We start from the raw sequence: 20430 nt of genomic DNA, 5'->3' as shown, positions 1-20430 counted from the left end.
GTGTTGCACGTTTGCCATTATAACCATTTGATGAAAATGTGATCTAATTTTGGCAGTGTCCCATTGTAATCTTCTGAAGCTTGAACTATCACTTGTAAGTAGATCAGTTAATGAGTAGCTTTAATTGCAATGAAAACATTTGTTTTAAAGATGTGAAATAATTTTTTTTCTACATCAGTTGCTTCATGTTACTGTCAAAATTGCTAAATGGTGTAGGCCAAATATTGGTTTATATCGTCACAGATTCTCTCTCTCTCTCTCTCTCTCTCGGTTTCTTTCGTGTCTTTTTATTTTTTCCTGTTTGAATGTGTAAAGTGGAACTGTATAGCTCAGTATACCTCCCACTACAGAGGTCTTGTGGAATTGACTGTTAAATTGAAGTTGGGTATTCAAACCAATCCTCCTGTATCTTGCTGCATATTATGCAGCAATAGCTTAAAAAAAAGCCTTTATTTTTCTGTTCTAAAAACATGGCACAAAACCACATGTTTAAACATAGCTGTATATATTTTTTAGAATAAGTGACTGAATAAAATTAATAGGATATAATAGACACATGCTAACAAATCAACAGTGGGTGAAAAAACATTTTAAGGTGTGTGACAATTAAAGCTTCATCCTTTTTTATATTAAGGACATGGTTCAAATAAGAGGTGTATGGTACACAGCTAAATCACCCAGTGTTTGATAAAATACAATTTTATTATATACTGCAAAAGACACCAGTTTTTTACTATTCTTTGGATGTTTATGTTTACGGAATCTCTTCTTTTTTGTGGCCTGAAATGTCAATTCCTGTTTTAGTTTGAAAACATTTGTTAGTTTGAATAAGACAAAAGGCAGACCCTGTGAATATTGTATGGGAAAATAAAAATTAATATATGAACATGGTCTGAATGGATTTTTATTTTGAGACTGGATGGGAAAGGAGCTTTCTCAAAAGAAAACAAGTGAGATTGAGCCAGTTAACCTATATTTTAGAATAAGTATTTTTAAAAGTACTTATCCATTCATTAATTTATTAGATGCCACTTGATTGCTTGTTATCCACATTTCTTTAAATTTGAGATTGGATTACTGCAAGGCACTCCATATGAGGCTATACTTTAAGGCAATTTAGAGACTTGAGTTAGTGCAATACGGTTGCTTGCTTGTTAAGCAATGCATCATGAGTGCACTGCACCAGTGCTTTGTAACCTGCATCTATTGGATTGAGTGGAGTTTAAGGTGTAGTTTTGTCTTACAAAGAGACTTCCCTTTTTGTGATACTGCCACAAGTATGAGGTTTAGAGAATAGTATAGTTATCTAAATGTAATTATCTAGTTATATATTTAATCTGTACATATCAAAGGGGATCTAGGGGTTATAGTGGGTGACAAATTGAATGAGATAACAATGTGATGCTGTTACGAAACATGTCATTCTGGGAAGTTTTAACAGGAGTGTCTTGTATAAGGAAATAGGTAATTGTTTAGAAAATGACCCACGAAGAAAGATTGAAAGAATTGGGCATGTTTAGTCTAGAGAAGAGAAGGCTGAGAGGGGACAACAGTCTTTAAAATATATAATAGGCTCTTATAAAGAGGATGGCAATCAGTTGTTCATCTTCACCCAGGGTAGGACAAGAAGTAAAGGACTTAGTTTGCAGAAAGGGTGAGTTTTAGGTTAGATATTTTAAAAAAAAAATTAACTATAAGGATAGTTAAGCACTGCAACAGGTTACCTAGGGAGGTTGTGAGTCACCATCATTGGTGGTTTTTAAGAACCAGGTAGACAAACATCTGTCAGGGATGGTCTAGGTACACGTAATCCTGTCTCAGTGGAGCCATGGGGAAAGGAAGGACTAACTAGTTGACTCTCTAGATCCCTTTCAGCCCTACATGTCTGTGTCTAAGGCTTTGTCTACCCTGGAACCTGAATGACAAAAGTTTTGTCGTTCAGGAGTGTGGAAAAAAAACACCCCCGAACGACACACGTTTTGCTGACAAAAAGCGCCGGTGTGAACAGAGCTCTTCTGCTGACAAAACTACTGCCGCTCATTGGGAGTGAATGTTTTTTGTTGGCGGGAGAACTCTCCTGCTGACAGCGGCTATACTGTGCGCCTTTTAGTGGCACAGCTGAAGCGGCACAGCTGTGTCGCTAAAAGTTGCGTAGGGTAGACATAACCTAAGTGCCTAAGGCTGTAGGATAAGAATTCTTACAAATTTGCTTATACAGTACATGGAGTTCTGATTATTATTATACCAGACTGCTGCTAAGAAAATAAATATTTAGTAAATGAAGCAAATCAAAAATACTTTGAAAACTATTCTATTCAGCATTTTATGTTACCAATCCCCTTGGTATGTGGGCACCTTCCAGAATTGTGTTTAAAAATAAATAATTTATGCCCTTCCATTTCTTCTTCTTCCCCATCTATATAGTATTCTTTATTGGTTTTTATACTGTGCTCATTACCCCCATATCCCTTTAGGAGTTTGTTACATATTTTTGTCCAGCAAGTAATTAGTTGAAATGCTTTTAGGGAAAAGCAAGATTCAAGAGGTGGTTTGTGGTCATCCTTTGTTCATGGAATGAATTCCACAGACTCAACCAGCTGTCAAAGTTGTTTCCTGTATACCTAAGTGTTGGCTTTGAGATAGGACCAATGGAATCATCTAAGGAGACAAGTTGGTAGTAGGGTGAGGTAGCTCTTTGGTCCCTGTCTGTTGAGGTAGTTGAAGGACCGAGACATTAAACTTAACCTGATGTTGAATAAGGGAGTCATTACAATAGTAGCATATATGAGTAATATATCTTCAGTGTTGTATGCTGCTGAAAGTGTGAAGCTGCTCTTTTCCTGCACCAGTTAGTCTTTTCAGAGCCAGTGCTTCAGTCCAAGGCATTGCAGTAATCCCATCTGGAGGTAAAAAATGGTATCTGTGATCAGTCAGGTTGTTGTTGGAAAGGATGGGATGAAGTCTAACAAACTGATGCTATGACTCCGTCAGGAATCTAAGACCGACTGCCTGGATAATTTGGAGAGATCAGGGTAGTAGCCATCTCTTCACTATTTCATTATGCCTACCAGTTAACTAGCTTTTTTAACTAGCAGTTTGCTTAGGAATGGGGGATTTGACACTAGGTGATAGCTAGCAAATTCCAGTGCAACCAGTGAAGGGTTGGCTAGGATTGGCCAGTTCAGAGTGCTCAGTAACAAGGAATGCTGAATTCCTTCTCTGAAGGTGGGGTTCACTTAGAGAAGGAGGTCCTATTTATTCTTGACTCACTAAATTTCACCTGCCTTTTTGGTGCCCATTCCTTGGTAACTCTTTACAGTCAGCTTTAGACTTAACTGTCTTGAATAATTTTGTATCATCTGCAAACATTGCCACCTCACTGTTTACTCCTTTTTCTAGATCATTTATGAAGATGTTGAACAGCACTGATCCCAGTACAGATCCTTGGGGGATACTATTTACCTCTCTTCATTCTGAAAACTGACCATTTATTCCTACCCTTTGTTTCCTATCTTTTAACCAGTTACTGATCCAGGAGACCTTCTTTCTTATCCCACAACTTCTTACTTGCTTAAGAGCCTTGGTTAGGGATCTTGTCAAAGGCTTTCTGGAAGTCCAAGTTCACTACATAAGAACAGCCATACTGGGTCAGACCAAAGGTCTATCTAGCCCAGTATCTTGTCTTCCGACAGTGGCCAATGCCAGGTGCCCCAGAGGGAATGAAAAGAACAGGTAATCATCAAGTGATCCATCCCCTGTCGCCCACTCCCAGCTTCTGGCAAACAGAGGCTAGGGACACCATCCCTGCCCATCCTGGCTGATAGCCATTGATGGACCTATCCTCCATGAACTTACTTGGTTCTTTATTGAACCCTGTTATAGACTTGTCCTTCACAACATCATGCTGTATCAGCTATTGATCCCTTCAGAAAATTCTAATAGATTGGTGAGGCATGATTTCCCTTTACAACACCTATGTTGACTCTTCCCCAACAAATCGTGTTCATCTATGGGTCTGGTAATTCTGTTCTTGATGATAGTTTCAACAAATTTGCCTGATACTAGTTAGGCTTACTGGCCTGTAATTGCTGGGAGCACCTTTGGAGTCTTTTTATTAAAAAAATAGGTGTCACATTGGCTATTCTCCATCATCTGGTACAGAAGCTGATTTAAGTGATAGGTTACATACCAGGTTAGTAGTTCTGCAATTTCATATTTGTTCCGTCAGAATTCTTGGGTGAATATCATCTGTCCTAGTGACTTATTACTGTTTAATTTATCAATTTGTTCCAAATCTCCTCCATTCACATCTTGGTCTGGGACAGTTTCTCAGATGTGTCCTCTAAAAAGAATGGCTCAGGTGTGGGAATCTCCCCCTCATCCTCTGCAGTGAACACAGATGCAAAGAATTCATTTAGCTTCTCTGCAATGGCCTTGTCTTCCTTAAATGCTCTTTTTGCACCTTGATTGTCCAAGGGGGCCCCACTGATTGTTTGGTAGGCTTCCTGCTTCTGATGTAATTAAAAAATATTTGCTGTTAGTTTTTGTCTTTTGCCAGTTGCTCTTCAAATTCTTTTTTGGCCTGCCTAGTTATACTTGACTTGCCAGAGTTTGTTCCTTTCTATTTTCCTCGATAAGATTTGACCTCCAGTTAGACACAAAAGGTGTCGTTTTGTGTCTAACCACCATTTTTATTCTGTTTAGCTGTCGTAGCATTGGTTTTTTATTTATACATATAGTTTGAGCTCCCATTATGGTGTTTTTAAAAAGTTTCCATGCAGCATGTGGACATTTCACTCTTGTGACTTTTCCTTTTAATTTCCATTTTAACTAGCTTTCTCATTTTTGTGTCACTCCCTTTTTGAAGTTAAATGCTACTGTGGTGGGTTTCTTTGGTATTTCCCCACTCCAAAGATGTTAAATTTAATTTAGGGCCTTTGAGTTAATTGCAGTTAACTCATGCGATTAACTCAAATATTAATCTCTATTTAAAAAATTAATCGGGATTAATCGCAATTTTAATCACACTGTTAAACAGTAGAATACCAATTGAAATTTATTAAATATTTTGGATGTTTTTCTACATTTTCAAATGTATTGATTTGAATTACAAAAAAGAATACAAAGTATACAGTGCTCACTTTATATTTTTATTACAAATATTTGCACTGTAAAAATGATAAAAGAAATAGTATTTTTCAATTCACCTCATACAAGTACCGTGCAATCTCTTTATTGTGAAAGAGCAACTTACAAAAAAAATTCTACATTTATAACATAACTGCACAAAAAACCAAAACAATGTAAAACTTTAGAGCCTACAAGTCCACTCAGTCCTACTTCTTGTGCAGCCAATTGCTAAGACAAACCAGTTTTACATTTATGGGAGATAATGCTGCCTACTTCTTATTTACAATGTCACCTGAAAGTGAGAACAGACATTTGCATGGCACTTGTGTAGCCAGCATTGCAAAATATTTACATGCCTAGGGTGACCAGATGTCCCGATTTTATAGGGACAGTCCCAATTTTTGGGTCTTTTTCTTATATAGGCTCCTATTACCCCCCACCCCCGTCCTGATTTTTCATATTTGCTGTCTGGTCACCTCTATATATGCCAGATATGCTAAACATTCGTATCTCCTTCATGCTTTGGCTACCATTCCAGAGGACATGCTTCCATGCTGATGACGCTCATTAAAAAAATGTGTTAATTAAATTTGTGACTGAACTCTTTGGGGAAGAATTGTATGTCTCCTGCTCTGTTTTACCCGCATTCTGCCATATATTTCATATTATAGCAGTCTCGGATGATGACCCACCATGTTCATTTTAAGAACACTTTCACTGCAGGTTTGAGAACACAAAGAAGGTACCAATGTGAGATTTTTAAAGATAGCTACAGCACTTGACTCAAGATTTAAGAATCTAAAATGCCTTCCAAAATCTGAGAGGGACGGGGTGATACATGCTTTCAGAAGTCTTAAAAGAGCAACACTGATGCAGAAACTACAGAACCCAACCACCAAAAAAAGAAAATCAGCTTTCTGCTGGTGACATCTGACTCAGATGATGAAAATGAACATGCATTGGTCTGCACTGCTTTGGATCATTACTGAGCAGAACCCATCATCAGCATGGACACATGTCCCCTGGAATGGTGGTTGAAGCATGAAGGGACATATGAATCTTTAGCGCATCTGGCACTAATATCTTGCAAATAGTTACATTTACTTTATCTTGCAACGCCGGCTACAACAGTGCCATGCGAACGCCTGTTCTCACTTTCAGGTGACGTAAACAAGAAGCAGGCAGCATTATCTCCTGCAATTGTAAACAAACTTTTGTCTGAGCGATTGGCTGACAAGGAGGAGGACTGAGTGGTCCTGTAGGCTCTAAAGTTTTACACTGTTTTATTTTTGAATGTAGTTATTTTTTGTAGATAATTCTACGTTTGTAAGTTCAACTTTCATGGTACAGATTGCACTACAGTACTTGTACTAAGTGAATTGAAAATTACTATTTTTTACAGAGCAAATTATAATAAAAATAAATGTAAAGCGAGCACTGTACACTTTCAATTCTGTGTTGTAATTGAAATCAATATATTTGAAAATGTGGAAAACATCCAAAAATATTTATATAAATGGTATTCTATTGTTTAACAGCGTGATTAATCACGATTAATTTTTTTATCGCTTGACAGCCCTAATTTAATTACATTATGGTAGCTATTACTGAGCGGTTCAGCAATAATTCACCTCTTGAACCAGATCCAGTGTTCCACTTTGGACTAAATCAAGAACTGCCTCTCTCCTAAAGGATTCCAGGACTAGCAGCTGTAGCTGAGGCTAGGCCGTGTAATTCACACTTGGAGGGAGGCCTCATTTCTTGGAGGATAGAATTAGGGAGGTAAACAGGTGATTAGGCTGAAAACAGAACATTTGTGCTAAATACGGAAAGTAAATATGGCAGTAGGCTAAAAAGACCAAATGTCTGAGCCAGCTAAGATAAAAGGGAGAACATCCAGTTCACCATTTATTCACAATGGACAAAATAAGTTAGGAATGTAGATAAGAGGTAAAGAGTAAATTGAGCATGGACAGAGCATGCTGCCCAGGGATTAGTTCCTGCAAAGTAACCATGCCAATCCAAAAACATGATGCAATATGTAGTAAATGCAATGTAATATGTAAATACATATAATGGAAGAGGTTTGCTGTGTAACTTTGGATGTGTGGTATGTCCCATACCCACCCCCTATTCTGGAGTCTGCTCAACTCAAGTGTAGCTTTGCTGTATGCCAAATAAAGGAACCTGAGTGACTAAATGTGCAGTCTGAGTTTTTTGGATCCCAGAACTGGACAAGGTGTTCTAGATAAGCTGAGTGGAAAAGATCTCAGAGGGGATCCCAACAGGTGCTCCAAGAAGCAGGCAGTCATGGTTTGAAAATTCAGAAATTTTCTGTCTGCATCCTGTCCAGAGGTGGCTGGTGCCCAGAAAATATGGGGCTAGTTGAAATCCCCCATTATTATTGGGTTTTCTGTTTTTTGTAGCCTCTAATCTCCCTGAGCATTTCATAGTCTGTCATCATCCAGGGCAGGTGGTCAGTAGTATGTTTCTACTTTTATTATTCAAGCATGGCATTTCTATCCATAGAGATACCATGGTACTGTTTGATTCATTTAGGATTTTTACTGATTTGTTTTATGCTTTCTTTCACATAGAGTGCCACTCCTCCACCAGTATAACACTATGGGCCATAAAGCTTGGGTAGAGGAACCCTTGCCTAACAATGAATATTAGCACCCAAGAATACAATCCATAAAGCTAACATGCTAAGAGGAGAGCTGCCTAAATTAGCCCATGGGAGGTGCTGATAATACAGCTGTCCTAAGCCCCACCACTCTCTGAGATAAGTGCCTTGGTCTGCTAGAGATCCATCAACTAGGGGAGAAGGTATTTGAGCAGGCCTGGTACCCCCTGGGTGAGTACCCTAACCACTAGGCTATAGAATCATTCTTTGTCTGCCCCATTCATATTTCAACTTGATCTGAGAGATGCCACATCCCCATTCAAATGCCTCTTCATTGGGCAAAGGGGGTTTTGAACCAAGGGGCTCCTACAGTCTGGGCAAGTACTCTAGCCACAAGGCTAAATGGGACAGCCACCTCCTCCCATGAGTCCTGGCTGTTCTGTGTGAAATTTACTTGAGGAGTCCAATCTGGTAGTATGCTCAGAGGTGGCCTATGGGATTGGGCCTCCCCATATGATTTATGGGGCCGAATGCTTCTTTCCCAGGTTGTGAATTGCTCTGGGGCTTAGCTGGAGATAGGCATCTGAGCATCTCAAGTGAGGGAGCAGTATGCAGTCCTCAGGCAAGAGCCATCTGCCCAGCCACCTCAAGTGAAGCTGCAGAGTGCATGCCCAGAGGCAAAACCGTAGGGGCCGAGTGACTTTAGGAGCCTGCAGGATTATGCAGCAGGCGAGCAGGAGTTTTGTGGGTCACAAGTGGTGCCTAAAAATTGAACAACGCCTAAGTAGCTTTTTGGAGCCTACTCCATAACCACTGCCACTCAGCCCAGAGGTTCATTTAGCCCAGTGCTCTCTCATTCGGTTATAGTGGTGGCCAGTACCGGATGCTACAGAGGAAGGTGAAAGAACCCCTGAAATGGGAACGGATGCAATAACATGCCCTACGACGAAAGCTTCTGAATGCCTCCAAAGGTTGGCTTATGCCTCGAAGCAGGAAGAGCAAAGGTGGGTGAGGTGATATCTTTTATTGGCTCAGCTAGGGTTGGTGAAAGAGACGCTTCCAATACACCGAGCTCTTCTTCGCGTTTGTCGCTTTGCCAAACTGGGGGGAACTTTTTAATCTCACGTTACCAGGGGATGTTCTTGTGCGCACCTGTGTTCCAGCCGCTTTTCAATTCGCCCTTTATGAAAACCAGAGAACGGAGGCGGGGGCTGGCTCCCATGGTGCCCGCCATGTGGGTTATGCGGCTCAGCCAGCCCAGCGCGGGGCCCGAGTCCGCTCCTCCGCTGAGGCGGGCGGCTGCTCCCAGCAGCGCTCGGCGTGACAGGGCGCGGTCCTGCCCGTCACACGCGGCTTTTGTTTCCCGGAGCTGATGGGGAAAGCGGTAGCCGAGCCCCGCCCCGGTCCCTCGCCAGCCAGCGCCACCGCGTCCGCCTGCGGGGAAGGACGAGCGGCCTCAGCCCTGTAAGTGACTCCGACGGGGCGGCCCAGACTCTACCCGCGGCGCTTCCCTTCCCGGGGGGAGACCCGCCGAGAGCCTGGGCCCCGCCGCTTCCCCTGAGCTACAGCCCCACGCGACGCCCCGGCCAGACCCTGCGCGGCCCCCTCCCTGTCGCAGCCCCGGCCCCCGCCGCTTCCCCCTGCGCCCGTCCCGCACCGGCTGCCCTACGGCTCCCATGACACGAGCTGGCCCCTAGAGCCTCACCCCAGCGAGACAGGTCTCAGCCCAGCCTTCTTCCCCGCCGCCGAGCCGCGGGCAGCCGAGCTGCCCCCTCACTACTATGGAGGCAAAGCACAAGAGGCTTCCCTAACTTGCTCTGTTTCTTCGGCCAGAAACAGATCTGTCTGTGGGGAGGAATCCTGGCACAGATCGGCCCCGGGGTCTGTACCAATTCTGCCAGTATAATCCCGGGCTGGGGCTGTTATTCTGCTGGAAGCAGGGGGCAGGGGCGAGGAGAAGAGTAAAAGAGAGTAGCCGGCTGGCGAAGGGGTGCACTGATGGAAAAACACCGCTCAGCAGCCTTCCCTGGGACGGCAATGTAAAGGTGTTTTCTCCAGCTCAATAGTTGAGGATGGCAGGTGGCAGAAGCACTGCCTGCCCTCACTCTGGGTGACTTCTCCAGGGGGAGAACAGAGGTGTAAAATACACCTCCCTGTACTAGCTTGGTGAGGGAATCTAGATCGAAAAGTATTACTCAAAACATTTATTAACATCTGAGATCAAATGAAAGCCCAGGTGTGATGGGCATAAGCAGTGGTGCAAATAAGCCGGTACGGTCCAGGGCCGGCCAGAGGATTCAGGGAGCCTGGGGCAAAGCAATATCGGGGGCCCTTTCCATAAAAATACTATAGAATACTATATTCCCGTGGGGGCCTGGGGCAAATTGCCCCTCCCCCCCCCCGCCCGGGCGGCCCTAGTACAGTCAGGTACGCCATGCCATTAAGACATTTATTGCCAGCACGCCATACCGGAACGACACATTCGGTAGCTGCTGCGCACCGCAGGGCTCTCCCGGGAATCACAGCGGCGAAAGCAGAATGTGGGGCCGCCGGGCAGCCCCGGGCAGGCAGCTCCTCCGGCACGGCTGTACCGCCCCCAGCCCTGTCCCCTCCGGCAGGGCTGTACAGACCCCAGACAGGAGATGTAGCTGTGGGCGGGGCTGTGGGGCGGTACAGCTGCACCCGAGGAGCTGCCGGCGTGGGGCCGCTGGCCAGGCCCACCTTCTGATCCTTTCACTGATGCGGTTCCCGGAAGATCCCTGCGGTTCAGCAGACACAGATTTCTATATAAATTTGACAGTCAGAAAAGGTGACTGGTGATAGGGGCACAAAGGGTCATGTGACCCTTCCCAGGTTTAAGTGCCCCCACCAGCCCGGGCAGGAAGAGGAAGGGATGGGGCTAGAGCCGGAGGGCCAGAGCCTTTCCTCTTCCAGCCACGTTGCCTGGGAGAGCCGTGCACTCTCCCAGGCAGCTGCTGTGCTGCACCAGGCAGCATCCGGGAGTGGCTCCGGGGCCTGGCTGCCAGGAAGAGCAGCCGAATATCAGCGGGAGCTGGCGCAGATCCCAGTCCCCAAGGTAATGTGGGATGGGGAGAGCGCGGGGGTCCCACGCTGGGGCGGGGCATGGAGGAGTCACATGGGGAGGTCACGTGCCCCCCCTTTAGCTGGTGCCCCCCTTTGTGTCCCTCCCATGAGTCGCCATAGCGGTAAGAATTAAAATCTACTGGCTCTAAGAGGTGTAATGCCCCGGGGTCAAAGCTGAAGAACATTGCACATTTAAATTTATGGCAGCTTGCTAGCAGGGCTGGCTTTAGGTCGATTCCCCCGAATCGGGCCCTGCGCCTAGAAGAGCACCTAACTTAGGCGCCTTTTTAATTTTTACTCACTCGGCGGTGGGTCCTTCCCTTGCTCCGGGATTTCGGCGGCGAAACCCCCGTCCCGCTCCCCCAGCCGGAGCGCCGGGCGGATTGCGGAGAAACCCCCGGTCCCGATCCCACGGCCGGAGCGCCGGGAGGAGCATGGCGAAACCCCCGGCCCCGATCCCTCGACCGGAGCAGTGGGCGGAGCGCAGCTAAACCCCTGGCCCCGATTCCCTGGCCGGAGCGGCGGGCACCGCGCAGCGAAATCCCTGGCTCCGATCCCCCGGGGGAGAGGGGCTGGGGGTTTAGCCGCGCTCCGCCTGTCGCTCCGTCCCGTGGATCGGGGCCGGGGGTTTCACCGCACTACTCCCGGGGCTCTGGTCGGGGAACCGGGGCCGGGGGTTTCGCCGCACTCCGCCTGCCACTCCGTCCTGTGGATCGGGGCCAGGGATGTCGCCGTGCTCCTCACGGGGCTCTGGCCGGGGGATCGGGGCCGGGGGTGTCGCCACGCTCCTCCCGGGGCTCCGGTCGGGGGATCGGGGCCATGTCCTTCAGTGCTGCTGAAGACCCAGAGCGAGTGAAGGACCCACCGGAAGTGCCGCCGAAGACCTGGAGCGCCGCGGGTGAGTCATCCCTGCCGGGGCCCCATTGAAACTATTCCAATCGGGCCCCGCAGTTCCTAAAGTTGGCCCTGCTTGCTGGTGTGGCCGTGCAGGTGTCTGCTTAGATTCTGCAAATTATGCTTAAAATTAAATATTAAGACATTCATATAAAACTTTGTTTAAAAACATGATTGAATCTCCATTTTGACAACATAAGAACTTATTAGTTTTTATTAGTGCTGGTTTTAAAACTTAAAGGGACCCTGTCAACTTAAAATGTAGTCAGTTCCAAAAATGAGTTAAAAGTAGTTTCAAGCAGTACAGACATCCCTGAGTCCCTTGCCTGTTTTGGAAGGTTTACAATTAAAATTTTGTATTTAAATTTTTTCTTTTCCTTTTTTGATGTGTGAAAGATTCACAGAAACAAAAGAGGGAAATTGACTATACAGGGAAAACATTGGGACCCATGGGTTACTTTGAGCATTTGACAGTCTTTTGTAATTTAACTAAAGTATTTTTTTCTCTCCCAAAAATCTATCAGTTATAGCTCTTTTGGTGTTACTTGTAACAATAGTAGGTACAAATTTTCAGATCGAAGTGTGATTTTTAAGTTTACTCTGAGGAATGTAAGGTACGTGAAAGCAGAGGTAGCACCATTCTGTAGAATCAAGCTAGAAGCTAGGGCATAGTCTCCTTAGCTCCATTCTACAGCATTAAAAACTTCTCCTCTGGGAAAGGAGGGATTTGGGAGTGAGAGAGGAATTCTTGGGGAGAAAACGCCTAGAAACAGCTTTCTCAGGAGGGAGCTCAGAGTATAGTAAGGCTTGGAAGGATGCATACATAGCCACCTTTGGGCATGGATATGTGTTACTGAAAAAAGTATGACAGTGTTGTGTAAACCTTCCCCAAATGCTTCTCCATTCTGAAGTTAACAAGATAAAATGTTATTCTAGCAAAAGTTAAATTACAGAAATTGGGGCCAAACTGGCACTATGTGCTTACTTTAAAAGTTTTAATTTTATTAAAAAAATCATTTGGGAGAATAAGAAATTACATAGATACATTCTCCCTGTGAAGAAACACTCATTATTGGGCTCTGCCAACAAAAATATGTATTTGCCAAAGAGTGACTAGTAATAATCTGATCCTTCATGTTATGAGAATCTGGACAAAATCATCTTCTCCTCAAGGGATACTGCTGGCTGAGACTCAGCCCTACCTCTTCCCACTCTTGCTCTCAAAGCTCAGTGGAGCACTGCCCCGTGCAGAACTCTAGGAGAGTAGTTTCCTTCTGGCCAAGGGAAGGAGAAAATACCCTGAGCTGTGGCCTCACATCATCTGGATCTGATTCTGCTAATACCAATGTAAATCAAGAGAAACTCCACTGAGATCAGTGAAATTATACCACTGTAAAAACAGTGTGAAAACAGAATCAGGCCCTCTGTGTCTTAGGAGAGGATCTGCTGGATCTCAGACTCCTCTGCTCATTGAAATGGAATGGATCATTTTGGCCATGTATTAATTCTATAAAACATCTTGACATACACTTAATATAAAGGATGATGTACATGCTGATGCTCTGTTGTAAGTATGTGTCACAAGGTGGCGCTGTTCCAGCTAAAATAAAATGTGTTCCAATATTGCAAAGAAAAGAAACTGAATACACCTCTACCCCGATATAACGCTGTCCTCGGAAGCCAAAAAATCTTACCACATTATAGGTGAAACCGTGTTATATCGAACTTGCTTTGATCCGCCGGAGTGCGCAGCCCCGCCCCCCCGGAGCACTGCTTTACCGCGTTATATCCGAATTCGTGTTTTATCAGGTTGCGTTATATCGGGGTAGAGGTGTATAAGCGCTTTTTTAAAAAATACAGCAGGTATGGGCAATGCAAGATCAAACTGCTTTTCATTTAGGTACTTCCATGGTGGATCGGCCAAAAGATTGGTTTAACTTTTTTTCTTATACTGTATCTGTTTGCAAATTTGTACAATTTTCATGCAACTATTCAAAACAACTGCTTTACTCAGCACTGAGCAACGTTAACAAGGCTGTGGAGGACAAATAAATTGTTAAGGCAACAAAAGCTGGGTTAAAGCTTCTAGGGCATGTTAATAAACAGGAATAAATATCCTTTGAAATGTCAGTTTTTTAAGAATATTTTTCATTAATTTGAAGTCAGTGGGGCTATTCACATGGATAAAAGTTTATAGGATTGGAGCCATATGGTTCTTGGTGAAATGATCCATTTCACAATATTATTTTCTAAAAAGCAAACATAAGATGACAATAGCTAATCTATTTAATACAAGGTAGTGTTGTATTATTGCAGAAACGTGTGTGCTTTATGATGCTTTTGTCAATACAAGCATTCACTTATCAGAATAAATAGGGAAGCATTTTAATCAATAGATATACAAACCAGTAGTTCACCTTGGATGAATTTAATTTTATTAAAATCCCAGAAAAGGTATCAAGGTTTTTAGACACTATTCTACATGTAAAGAGAAGTGTTTCAGAACTATTTAATAATTGCCATATACCCCTTAATTTTCATTAGTGCTATACTATTAACAGATAATAATCACTTTACATGTACAGATTTCTTGATCCCCTTCAGTGTCATTCTGCTAGGGCTCTGTCAAAGCAGTCACTCTATCGTTAGTAGAACATCATGACTTATGTGTCACTAAAGTAATATGGATGCCCCTTTATTGGAGCACACAGAAATTGAATCACACTTTTTATCATGTTCAAAATGAATAGCTAACGCTTTGTACAACACTTTAATTAAAAATATTCTGCATAATATTATCTGTTTTTTTAAAAATTATTTATTCACTTGCGTCAATGATGAAAACTTAATCTTTTTTAAAAGTACAAAAAGGTTACCAGTTTCCCTTTGCTTTCATTGTGCCATTTCACAGATGTTAGAAATGGGGAAGATCTATTAAATAGTAAAATGCTAGCCAATACAGGATTGATCCCAAACAATTTATAGTGCTTTATCTAATTCAGTTTTAAAGTGAGACTAGCGAAGAGTCCACCACCACTTCCTTGCAGAGACTATTTTATAAATTAATAGTTTTCACAACCAGAAGGCTTTTTTCTGATATCCAACCTAAATTGTTCTGGTCTTAATTTCATTTACTCACCGGGCATCATACCATTTTTACCCATTCTAAACAATTACACACTCTCCTTGTTTTTTACATTCCTCATCATATGTTTATAAATTGTGTTATGATGTCTCCTTCATTTATTGTTTCACCAGTCTATGCATAGTTGCATCTTTCCTCCTAGGGTCACTTCTTCTAGTTCTTTAAACATTTTTATAGCTCTTCTACAAGGCCATATGTATAATATAATTATGTGGCTATGTGAGTCTAATCCAACTTCCATTGAAATCTATTGGAAGCTTTTCACTGACTTCTGTGGGAAGGGAATCAGACCCTAAATCTCCATTTGCATTGCATGAATCTACAGAAATAGAACTTTGTGGGAATATTTTTGGAATTTCAATAAAATTGAAGGTTATCAAATGGCTTTATAATCAACTAACCATTGTCACATATAATTCCTGGTTTTCTGCAGAATTCAATGCATTTATGGGGGAAGCCTTGTTGTATAATTTAGATCTAACATACTATATAATACATGGGCTCTTGCTCGTCTATGAATTTACTCCAATTTGCTGACATCTTTCTGGTGAACATCTTTAAGGTGAACACAGTATTCAAGATGTAATCTTAGCTGAGGTCTATATAGTATAGTTGGACAGTTAACTCCCTGTTCCATGACATGCTCCTACCGTAGCCTAAAACCACTTTTTTCTTTGCTGAAATATTGTATTGCTCGGTCATATAGTTTATTGTCCACTTTTGCCACCAGGTGCCTTTCAGCATTTTTGCTATTTTTCATTAAGATGTATAATAGCCCAATTCAGACAGTTCAGGTTATTTCTAGATTGCTATGAATGCCTTTTTTAGGTTGTCACAAGATTCAACAGGTTTTTACTTTTTGTTTTTTAGAATGAAATGAGTAGATGTTAACCACGTGAACACATCTTCTGACGTATACATTTATCATAATGGGCAACAATAACTCCAAAAGAAATCCGCCCCCTCCACCAAATAACACAGAAAAGGGTACCAATGTGAGTGCAGGCCAGAGAGACTTCAAGCAAAATCATGAATTGTGTGGCCTGTCTCTTGACATAGAAGGGATCTCTACAAAAGTTTCAGAAATTCACAGCAGTGATGAGGATCCTGAGGATGTGTTTTACAAGTTTGTGATTCTGCATGCTCAGAATGATGCAGATGAAGCCAGCCGACTCCAGCATCTGCTACAAAATAATTTTTGTATTAAACCTGGAATAATCTTTGCTGAAATGCCTAGTGGTAGACATTTCTTACAAAACTTAAATGATGCTGTGAATAGGTCAGCATGGACTATTATTCTGTTGACAGAACATTTCTTGAGTGAGGCTTGGTGTGAGTTCCAGTCTTATGCCTCCCTGATGAATGCCCTTAACAAACAGCATAAATATAACTCTGTCATACCATTGAGGCCACTGAATAATCCACTTCCAAGGGAGAAGACTCCTTGTGTCCTGCAAGCCATTAATGCACTGGAAGAAGATAGTCCTGGCTTTGCTAAACAAGTGGAGAAGATTTTCCAGGAGTCGAAATATAGGCAACAGCAAGCAATGTGGAAGAAAGAAAGAACAAATGAGACACACTAGAGCTAAAGACATGCATAAAGACAGTTAAATTGATAATTAAATTGAAGGAGGTAAATCCGTTGTCTTACTCATCTCAAGTAAGAGAGAGAAACCTTCTTTTGAGAAACTAACCCACAGAAAAGATGGTGGTAAGAGTTTCCCATAAAGGCATTATTGTTATTACTTAACACCTGTATGTTTTCAGCAGTATTATCAAGATGTGGCCAGTCATCACCTTGACCCCTTTATTTATGAAATGCCACTTTCCCCTACTTGTTTGTTTGTCTGGCTTCTCTTTATATTGTACGCTCTACTGGGCAGATACTGTGTCTTCTTTTAAGTTTGTACAGCTCCTCACATGTTGTAGCTGCTACTGGAAACAAATAATAAATAGGATAGTACTAACAGTGGCTGCTACTGAGAGCCAACAGACGCGACACAGGATAACATCCTGTAAGGAAGGCTATTCTATTAATAACAATCTTTATATCAGAAATATAAATATGTTCGAAATACTTACCAGTGTTACGAAACCAGGAAAATACATTCAGCACCCTACAAAATATATGCTGCTATTTTAAGAAGAATCTCAAAATATGTGTGCTCTACTTTTGTCATGTTTGCAGTTGTTAAAAAGCATATATTTTCTAATGATACATCTTGACCAAATGGGTAGGTGCATTTTAAAAATTAAAATAAACAAACACAATTTCTTTTCACTAAACTTGTTTTTTGTTCAAGTCTTAAAGAAAAACCTGGCAAAGTGATGCATAGAGAGATGGAACTTGGGAGACTGTGTGAAGATCTTAGAGATAAGATGTACCTAAAGAATTGCTCTCTGTAGCTCAAAAGCTTGTCTCTTTCATCAGCAGAAGTTAGCTAAAAGATATTACCTCACCCACCTGGTCTCTCTTAGAGATAAGAATCATGCATTCATGTTGGAAAAGAAGAAAGGGAGAAATTTTAGAAGTTAAATCATTTTGAGTTATTTAAGTTTAAAACACTTCCAGTATCCCAGTTCTTAGGCATATCTTCCCAGATTTATTAAAATGGATTTACACTGGTATGTGTTTTTCCTTTTACATGATAGGATTAATGCCTATGATTCAATTGTTTGATTAAGTCAGATTTAAGTGCACTTGTGTAATGTTGATGGGGAGAGAAGGAAGTATTAATCCAGTAGTAAAGTCTTTGCTGTTTCTAATGAAAGGGCAAGCATGACATTTGAGTATTTTAATATTTTTTAATACCCATTTCTGTGTCAGTGTTTCATTCTTTGAAATCACTTGTTCTGTGCAAGTGGTGACCGTGAACTTCTCATCAAAATCACTTGTCCCTCGCTGAGAAGAAAAAAACAGTAGGATTTGATCCTTGGCACAATATCTGTCCAATAGCGGTTGGACGTTAGGAGATCCTGTGTTCTAATCCTGGCTGTGCCACTCACTGACTTGCTGCGTGACTTCAGAGAAGCAATTTCTCCTGCTGCCTCAATTTCCTTCTCTGTAAAATGAGACTAATACTTGCACACTTTCCTGACAAAGGTGTTATGAGAATTAGTTATGTCTGTACAGTGCTTTGAACATAATATATATAAATGCTATGCACGATCAGGCCACATCAGCCTATTGTGTCGTAAAACCAAAGAGAGGTGAAATTGGGGAGGAAATTTCCATATGCACTCCCTCACGTCGCTCCCTTGCAACATCATCTTGCTGAGAAGGGGATTTGCCCCCATGGGGAGAAGGAGGTATATGCACTCTAAACCCATCAGATCCCCATAGGGCCCTCTGCCTCTACACCACCTGTAGTTCTGGTGGCCCCATTAGCTACTTTCATGCTTCCTTGATCCTAGGCCTTTGCCACAGACAGACCAAGTGCACCTATATTAAAGCAGTCTTTGGGTTGCTCTAAAATACAGCCAATACAGTAGCCTTCAGGGGCTGTTATGGCAGCTAGGAATCACCAAGACAACGGGAAGCTCTGGCCATGCACCCTACACTAACCAACTAGCAGGCTGTGATGTAGGAGCTGCTACAGTGGTTTTGTAGCACGCTAGCTTTGGGCTGCTTTGCACCAATAGAGTTACGCAAGGTGCCCCAGTACAGCTGAGGATCAGGGCCTATTTATTCATTATGTGATATTTATGATGTCAGGGACTCTGACAACAGGGTGAAACTTCTTATTGGCTATGAATCTCTCATCATTTATATTGTGTACCAAAACAATTTTTTACTTTCACAAGAGACCCCTGCTGACTGACCAGGTACTAAAGCTGTATGGAGGCTGATACTCAGCTTTGCCGAACACTCCGAAATGACTAAATACCAATTGTCTAGGTTGAAATGTTGTCAGTCAGGCCTCTGTAAGGTCTCCAGAAGAAGTCTTGCTCCAGTCCCCTTGGGATTTTCCTAGCCTCTGAAGAACCCCTGAAATTCCTTAGTGACCTAGTACAGTGTCCAACGCAGACAATGTTGACTACAACTGCTCAGCAACAACTAGAGCAGCTGGCAGCATCAGATAGACAGCTGAGTGGAGAGTGTGTAAAGACTGGGTTTAGGATTATAAAACAAAACTGGGATCAGCATGAACAGAACCCTGTTCTGTTGCCTTACAGTGCAGGGTACAAGTCCTATCTACTTTCCTTAAAGGATTGGGTGGATCAAGGGAGGAGGATTTTAATTGTGAAGGGTTGGTAGAGCTCTTCTGTGTACATTGATTCATTTGATTTAATTACTGTCTGGTTTTTATTAAGGTTTTTTAATTTTTTACTTTTCAATGGAAAAATCACAATAGACAATTTTGGGTTTTTTTCTTTTCTAAAATTAAAGTTACCATCTGTAATGTACAGCATACCGTTAATATGTATATGCAACAACCTTAATATTAAACTGTGAAATCAAATAATTTAATGCTTTGCAATTTATGGGAGGAAACACACACAAGGCAGGAAGGAAAGTATGAAAGCAGGGGGAAAAGAAGGTGGAGAAAGAGTTAAGGCGGTGCAGGAAGGGGAAGGAGGTCTGGACTGGCCCCCGGGCCTTGGAGTTCCTTAGTCAAATGTTTCTAAAAATGGAGCTCAGATTTCTTTAAACTCAGGTAGTTGGTCCCTGTGGAGAAAGTAACCCTTTGGCCGCTAGGTCAAAGAAGTCAAAACATTATTGTTCTAGTCGGTGCCATGATTTATTTTCATCTGTAAAATCATTCGCTTTGTGGCTGCTCTCAGAAACCATGAACACTATGCTGGAGAAAGGCCCAAATTCAAGGGTAAATATTCTAACGTAGTTCTTGGCTGATGTTTGATTGCTAAAGTCCAAAATTATTTTAATTCTAGTGTCAACTTCTTTCTGCATGTTTAACCAGAAGACATTCCCACAACACGTGGTACTGTCTTGTGTTTTTAAAAGAATGTAAAGAAAACTAGATAGTGACCCTAAATTAAAAATGACCCTCTCGCTACCTCTGCAAGCTTCCATGGGACAACTTGTACCCTGCCATTCCATGCCCTACCAAATTTGTGGAGACTCCTAAATCCTGCAGTTCCTTTGTAGCCCAAAGGGAGCATGTAGCTGATCACAATCTGCCATCTTACCAGGTTCTACTCAGGCCTTGTCTACACTACACAGTTTTGTCGACAAAAGTCAGCTTTCATCAACAAAACAGTGGAGGTGTAAGCACTGAAATGCTCATCCGACCATGTAACTCCCCGCTATGACGACAAAATAAAACCACCTTGACGAGTGACACAGCAACAGTGTAGACACTGTGCTTGTTTATGTCACCCTAATTGGCCTTCAGAAGGTGTCCCACAATGCCCATTATGACCTCTCTGGTCAGCAGCTTGAACTCTGCTGCCCTGCATGCACCTCCCTCCTGTTTAAAGGCCCGTGAATTTTTGAAATTCCTCTTTCCATTTGCTCAGCATGGACTGTTCACACAACATCGTCCCAGCTGATCCTGCTGGCTTTCCACAACAGACGCACTCCCTCATG

General features: G+C 42.5%; 1 protein-coding gene across 2 annotated transcripts; it reads left to right on the top strand.

The window, feature by feature from the left end:
* Positions 1 to 9138: 9138 nt before the first annotated feature.
* TICAM2 (toll like receptor adaptor molecule 2) lies at positions 9139 to 19333 on the top strand. Of its 2 annotated transcripts, none has more exons than XM_024208766.3 (2): positions 9139 to 9220; positions 15750 to 19333. In XM_024208766.3, exon 2 carries the CDS (start codon positions 15809 to 15811, stop codon positions 16460 to 16462), a length of 654 nt encoding a protein of 217 aa, XP_024064534.2. In that variant the 5' UTR covers positions 9139 to 9220; positions 15750 to 15808; the 3' UTR covers positions 16463 to 19333. The 2 variants fall into 2 exon arrangements, with proteins under 2 accessions (XP_024064534.2, XP_024064535.2); XM_024208767.3 differs by lacking the exon at positions 9139 to 9220 and adding an exon at positions 10668 to 10832.
* Positions 19334 to 20430: the final 1097 nt, after the last annotated feature.

This window comes from Terrapene carolina, unplaced genomic scaffold (assembly GCF_002925995.2).
Source record: "Terrapene carolina triunguis isolate 2854851 unplaced genomic scaffold, T_m_triunguis-2.0 Scaffold69, whole genome shotgun sequence".
NCBI lineage: Eukaryota > Metazoa > Chordata > Testudines > Emydidae > Terrapene > Terrapene triunguis.
This window is presented reverse-complemented; position numbering and strand designations above follow the sequence as displayed.